General features: G+C 41.1%; 1 protein-coding gene across 2 annotated transcripts; it reads left to right on the plus strand.

Moving 5' to 3' along the window:
- The first annotated feature begins 527 nt into the window (after window positions 1-527).
- Window positions 528-6,853, plus strand: LOC113656395 (proline-rich extensin-like protein EPR1). 2 transcript variants are annotated; one of them, XR_007138609.1, is made up of 6 exons: window positions 528-820; window positions 2,219-2,446; window positions 2,537-4,180; window positions 4,486-4,581; window positions 4,816-6,106; window positions 6,210-6,853. XR_007138609.1 is itself a non-coding variant. In XM_027167662.2 (5 exons), the coding sequence occupies exons 1-5, from the start codon at window positions 818-820 to the stop codon at window positions 5,038-5,040; spliced, it is 2,196 nt and encodes a 731-aa protein (XP_027023463.2). In that variant the 5' UTR covers window positions 528-817; the 3' UTR covers window positions 5,041-6,853. The 2 variants fall into 2 exon arrangements, 1 of the variants encoding a protein (XP_027023463.2); XM_027167662.2 differs by having other exon boundaries at window positions 4,816-6,853.
- Window positions 6,854-7,257: the final 404 nt, after the last annotated feature.

Here is a 7,257-nt window from a genome sequence, read left to right on the forward strand (position 1 = left end):
GACGTCAGCAAAACACACATGACGCAATTCCATTCATTGTTCTGAGTGTTTTGATATGTCACATGTCCATGTTGTGGAAATTTTTGATTTTGCTTATTTTTGGGGTGGGGCTGAACGTGACGTTAGCAGTATACACGTGACACAGTTCCCCTCATTGTGTTGAGCATTTTGATATGTCACATGTTCATGTTGTGGTCATTTTTAATTTAGTGTATTTTGGGGGCGGGGCTGCACGTGACGTCACGTGACGTCATCAGAATACACATGACGCAATCCCACTCATTGTTCTGAGTGTTTTGGTATGTCACATGTCCATGTTGTGGTAATTTTTGATTTAGCTTATTTTTTTGGCAGGGCTGCACGTGCATTTATTTTGAATGTTTGACATTTTGAATTTAATAGAATTATTGTCATGTTGTGGTTGTGAACGTAAACATGTGGGTTACATATGAGTGTATAACACTGAAGGATGTTGTAGGATGAGTCATGTGACATTCTACAGGGTCAGTGTTCTGGATTATTCTAGAATGGAATGAGAGCTCATCACAGAATAAACTGGTGAAAATACATTTCGAATTTAAACACAGTGAGCAAACTTCATCGAGTTAGTGATTGTTTAGAAAGACTTTCACTATTCATGATTTACACAGCATACTTTATTTTTACACAACACACCTTTTTGCACAACACACTTTGCACACCAAACTTTTCACGCACACTTTTTACAAACCACACACCAAACCTTTTGCACAACAAACTTTAATTTGCACAAATTTTCTTTTTCAAATGAGGCACATCACAGCACCAAGTTTGGAAAATGGTAAGTTTCCTGATTATGACTTTGTTGATGAGTAAATTTGATCATCAGGATCCATTTTATTTAACCATTCATGCTTTCTAGTTTAATATTAAATTTGTATAGTTTAATGTTCACTTATATAAATTTCATATTAAATTGTAAGACAAGTAGCTTATTGTCTTAACCCTCCTGTTTTCCTTTCCTGAATTCCTATGCAAATTAGGAGCGCCAAGTCAACTTGACCTTGTCTGTTTTGACTGCTTATAAAAAATAAGTATATATGATAGCCATTTTTTTTCTTTTCACCTTTTTACCTTTTGCATCAGCTTTTGCGCCTCTATAGTGAAAATAATTCAAAATTTATTTATTTATTTTTACTAAAAAAAACCTGAAATTTCGAATTATTTTCACTATAGAGGCGCAAAAGTTGATGCACAATTACAGGCTGGCCAGGGGATTGTTTTGAAACCATTTTGACCATTTTTAATGTCAGTAAATAATAAAACCTGTTTTTTTCACAGGCCAAATTGACTTGAATGCTTATAAATCAAAAATTATACAATTATCACCATTCTGTGTGATCAGCTTACATTTCTGAACATTTTACACTTGTTATGTCTATTTTGCCTACCAGGCCCAATGAATTGCAATGCCCAATGCGTGTGTGTGTGTGTGTGTGTGTGTGTGTGTGTGTGTGTGTGTGTGCGTGTGTGTGTGTGTGTGTGTGTGAAGCTTGTTGGTAGATCAGAATTTGCCCCCAGCTGGACAAATCCATCTAACAAGTGTGAAATATTTACAAATGAGTAGCTTTTATTTTTTCTGTAGGCCTAATGAATTGCAATGCCCAATTTGTGCGTGTGTGCGTGCATGTGTGTGTGGTGTGTGAGTGTGTTTTGGATGCGTGTGTTAGTGGACATTTTATGTGTGCATTTTTTTTGTCTGTACTGTATGTATGTTCATTTGCGCTGAAAAAAGCAAAAGTGTGACCTATTGCCCCACTAAATGTGTCCGTGTCAAATTGACCCCATGCTCTTGAGGAGGAAAGTATTTATTTTATGAACACATAGTTAAATGAAAATAGACAGAATTAATTTTAATTGCAAAGTTAATCATTTGGAACAATCCTGGTAAATTTCAGGCAAATATGTGGAAGAAAACGCAAGTTATGACACATTAAGTTTTCAGCAGAGGTCAAAATTGTCCTGAGGAAAATAGGAAGGTTAAGAAACACTAAAGCCTTAGACATGATGATTTAACATACAAATGTAATACAGTATAATAAGTAATACATCCAGTCTTGATTCTGAAGAGAAATGTCTTTATTTTTTATCAGTAAGCCTCAGTATGAACCTGTTTATTTCTGTTTGTTTTTCTGAAACAATTAGTTTCTCTTAAAGCCAACTCTGTTTCTTCTTTCAGTTCCAGCCTGAAGAAACAGTGCATGTGCCTGCCACTAATACACCTGACTCTGTACATGTCCCTGTCAACATCTACGCCGATTACTACCCAATGTACTGCCATGTCCTGCCACCCAACTTCTACCCCAAACCCCCAACGGTGCAAACTGCTGTAGAAGAATGCTTCTTCCCATCTCCCCAGCCTCCTCAGAACCACCAGCCAATCCTGCCCAGAAGGAACCGCATACTGGTAAATAATCAAAAAAGCACTATAGTAAAAATGTTTAAGGTTCTTATAATGGTGTTTTCACATTTTAACTTTAACTTGTATTTACTGCAGATTCCAATTCAGAACCCCAATGAAGGTGGCCGACATATTACGGTCAACGAGCTTCTGAGAGGAACGACCATGTATCCACCCAAGAAAGTGTTACCACCCGAAACAGTGTCTGTACCCCAATATGTGTCTCCACCTGAACCTGTATCTCTACCTGAACCTGTTTCTCCACCCAAACCTGCATTTCCCCCTGAACCTGTGTCTCCCCCCAAGCCTGTGCCTCCACCTGAGACCATGTCTCAACTGGAGTCGGTGTCTTCACCTAAGACTTTATCACCACCCCAATATGTGTCTCCACCCGAACCTGTCTCTCACCCCATGCCTGTGCCTCCACCTGAGACCATGTCTCAACTGGAGTCGGTGTCTTCACCTAAGACTTTGTCAACACCCCAACATGTGTCTTCACCCAAACCTGTGTCTCCCCCCAAGCCTGTGCTTTCACCTGAGACCATGTCTCAACCGGAGTTGGTGTCTTCACCTAAGACTTTGTCAACACCCCAACATGTGTCTTCACCCGAACCTGTGTCTTCACCCGAACCTGTGTCTCCCCCCAAGCCTGTGCTTTCACCTGAGACCATATCTCAACTGGAGTTGGTGTCTTCACCTAAGACTTTGTCACCACCCCAACATGTGTCTTCACCCGAACCTGTGTCTCCCCCCAAGCCTGTGCTTTCACCTGAGACCATGTCTCAACTGGAGTTGGTGCCTTCACCTGAGACTTTGTCACCACCCCAACATGTGTCTCCACCCGAACCTGTGTCTCCACCCAAACCTGTGTCTCCACCCGAACCTGTGTCTGCACCCGAACCTGTGTCTCCACCCGAACGTGTGTTTCCACCCAATCCTGTGCATAAACCCAAACCTGCATTTTCCCCTGAACCTGTGTTTCCACCAATGCCTGTGCCTTCACCTGTGACCATGTCTCAACCGGAGTCTGTGTCTCCACCTGAGACTTTGTCACAACCCAACCCTGTTGGTCTGCCTGAACCTTTGTCTCCACCTGAGCCTGAACCTCAAATGGCCTCGGATCTGCCTCCTGTCCATACAGATATTGCAACTAATACACCTGACTTCAGACACGTCCCTGTTAACACCTACCCTGTGTACTACCCTGTGTACTACCCTGTGTACTATCCAGTGTACTACCACGTCCTGCCACCCAAACCCTCAACAGTGGAGACTGTTGAAGAAGAATGGTTCCTCCCATCTCTCCAGCCTCCACCTGAGGCACCTGAGACTTTGTCATCACACAAACATGTGTCTCCACCCGAACCAGTATCTCTGCCCGAACCTGTGTCTGCACCTGAACATGCATATGCCCCAAAGCCTGTGCCTCCCAATGAGACCATGTCTCAACCAAAGCCTGTATCTCCACCTAAGACTTTGTCAGAACCCAGCCCTGTGGTTCTGCCTGAGACTTTTTCTCCACTTGAACCTGAACCTCAACTGGCCTCAGATCTGCCTCCTGTCCAGGCAGATAAAGCTGCATCCATCGACTTTTCACCAACTCCTCCCCAAATGACATGGGGAGAAATGATGGATGCACTGGACACTGAGCAGGAGGAGACAGAGAAGCATAAGGAGCAGGCGATTGAGGAGGTCATAGAAAAGAAGGAAAAGGTTGAGGATTTCCATAAAAAGAAAAAGGTAAACACAAAGGTACAACATTAAAGTCTGTCTGAAGATCGCAGGATCCGAGAAGTTCGCAAAGCGGTAGAAAATGAATGAAGATCGCAGACCTGAAAGGACATGTCTTTGTGTCCATATAAGGACGTGGGGACGTGCTGTTAATGTGATCTGATTACCATGAATCTAGAGCCACACTTTACTCCTTTACATGCTGCTTTGTGATTTTCTGTTTGTTTTTCTGTTTCATTTCTCACATTTTGAGCATTTTGATTGGCTTATTTAACACACTGAATATTAACTGGACTTTGCTCTCTGCTCTGTAGAAATTTGAACTGTTCATTAGGGGTTTGGACTTGATCATTGATGAGCAGCGCCTCTATAAGGAGTTCCTCCCATTCGGGAATATCATCAAAGCTAAGGTGAACTACTAATCTACAGTTTCCTCCTTTCTCAAGCGTTCAATTCCCCTTACTCTCTCTTTCAGGAAATGTGTTTTTTCATACACATGTGACCTTTATCACAGAAGATGTTTATATGGACTATAGGGGGTTCAATCACAGTTCCCTGATACTAACACTGTAAAGCTGTTCTATTTTATATATATAAGTGTATGTGCAATGCTCATTGTTTGCTTTCTCTGTCTTCTTGTACAGATTATAAAGTCAAAAGGACATGGATACATAACATATTCCGCTGAAGGTGAAGCTAAGACAGCTATCCAGGAGATGAATGGGAAGATCGTGGGAACAAAGCTGCTGAATATTACTCTGTCTAAAACAAAAGAGAAAAAAACACAGCAGAAGAAAAGAAGTGGCTGGAAAAGAAGGACGTGGTGGAATTCACAAAGAGGGTCTGGCCATAGCCATAAGGAACTCTAATAAGAATAAATGAAATTACATCTTCCAAACAAGCACAGCAGAAGAATGGAAGTGGCTGGAAATGAAGGACGTGGTGAAATTCTCAAAGAGGGTCTGGCCACTGCCATAAGGATCTCTAAAAGGAATAAATACAATTACATCTTCCAAACGAGCACAGCAGAAGAATAGAAGTGGCTGGAAAAGAAGGGCATGGCACAGGAACTCTAATAGGAATGAATGCAACCTTATTGTTTCATTAGTTTTTTTATCACAGTAAACACATGTTGGTGTAAATGCCTCACACAGCAGCATCAGCAGTAAAAGTGCTGTAAAATAATCAGCTCTAAAATTCCACCTCAATAAAGTAGATTTAGAAATTAATAACTGATAGCCATTAAAACCTCAGTTATGAACTATGAAATAACTGATGAACAGTATTTACCATAACTAAGTAAATATATACAGGTCATGTTTGTAACAATAAACTGATACAGATGGCTACACACACTCATGTGACCCTGTGTGTTTATGAAGCCTTAAACCTAGTTCCTGCGATTTGAAGATGTTCGAACAAACGATAAAATACAAATACAAATTTCTTACAATCATCCAGCCGAAATCCACATGGAGCTCTTTATTACTCTAATAAATTATAAAAAATAATATACTATTATAAACCAAAAATAAATATCAAAACTCATCTGCAAATTCAGAAACACTTCAACTCATAACAGAAAGTCTCAGTCTTAAATGAACATCACAAGCTCATAGCAGATTGGTTACAGTCAGTCTGAAATTGTCTGATTTCACAGGTAACTGGGTTTATTGACCTCTGAGCTAACAGTAGGTCAACACAGAATCTTATAATAATGAACATTTTATGAATTTTCTTATTTCACACATTTAATTATGGCAACCGTTATAATTATAGCATCCATAATCCTTTATCATCACCATACTGTGAGGATTCACCTTAAGCAGCATTTTTTATATTTATTTAAAAGTAAGTTTTATTTTTCATGATTAGCACTTTAAATCAGCAAGGACTTTTTCCTTTTTTCAGTGATATTGCTCCTCATTTTTTCCGGTGAGGGATGCCGCTACACTTTACATTTTTCTGCGGAGGACGTCACCTCGCTTATGTTCTGCGGAGGATGTCACCAGCCTGTTTTTTTTTTTTTTTCCTTTAGTGTCCTGCGGCATCGCTTTGCAACTGTTCCGGTGGGGGACGTTGCTTCACTTCCTGGTTGTCCGTGGAGTACGTCGCCTCACTTCTGTTTTGTGGGGGGTGTTGCAGGCCCGTGGCGAAGGATCTTTCCCGCCCTCCCTCCCATTCTGTTCTTCGAGGCGTGGTCTGGCTGCGGTGTGTCGGGTGTTGTGCTCGGTTGAGGATGTCTCTCGTCCCTTCTGCTCGGCTGTGGATGTGTGCCTTGCTCCCCCCATCTGCCTCGTCGTGTGCCTTGCTCCCCCCATCTGCCCTGTCATGTGCCTCCCCCCGGATCTCATTGGGATCATGGTCCCAATGGATATTGTCATTAAGATGGGAATTGGCGCTTTGGGAGCCGCGACTCGAGGGGGGGTGGTACAGTCAGGACTCAACCCGGACTTTTGGACATGTGCTTCTGTTTATGTTCTGTGCCATGTGTCTGCCCCACCCTTGTTTACTCCTCCCATTCTCTGCACTCCTGTTCCCTATGTGTAAATTGCCATGCCTATTTAACCGTGAATCATCATCAGAGTATATCAGTGTTTCCTTGTCCTTTGTCCTGTCTAGTTTCCTCTGTGTTCCTGTTCTGTGTATTTTAATTGATTAAAACCTGTTTATTTAAAGCTATCCTGAATCTGAGTCTGTCTTCCTACTCCACCTGTGACAAAACCTTAATTGGGCTCAACGTTTAAATAATTCATACCCATATTCACATAACACCCCATCCCCAGGATCTTAGGTGACCTGTATAGTGTCTATAAATTAACTGACAGGTGACACATCCAAACGTAAACAAGCATTTTCACATTCAAAAAATATATTTAAATCATTATGGCTGTATATGTTATGTCATGTCATGTCATGTCATGTTAAGTTTTATGTAAACCAGGACATGATAGTAGATGATTTTCTCTAAAAATACACCCTCCTTGATCTCTCAAACTTTACATAGAAGTCTGCATTTGTCAAATATACATTACAGCACAGTGAAATTCTTTACTTTTCATATCCCAGCTTTGGAAGTTGGTGTC

This window comes from Tachysurus fulvidraco, chromosome 2, assembly GCF_022655615.1.
Source record: "Tachysurus fulvidraco isolate hzauxx_2018 chromosome 2, HZAU_PFXX_2.0, whole genome shotgun sequence".
Taxonomy (NCBI): domain Eukaryota; kingdom Metazoa; phylum Chordata; class Actinopteri; order Siluriformes; family Bagridae; genus Tachysurus; species Tachysurus fulvidraco.

Bases quoted from the DNA above. Each gene is read 5' to 3' on its own strand.
- LOC113656395 (XM_027167662.2), top strand. The intron at 2,447-2,536 runs GTAAATAATCAA...TATTTACTGCAG, and splicing joins CCAGAAGGAACCGCATACTG to ATTCCAATTCAGAACCCCAA. The intron at 4,582-4,815 runs GTGAACTACTAA...CTTCTTGTACAG, and splicing joins GGAATATCATCAAAGCTAAG to ATTATAAAGTCAAAAGGACA.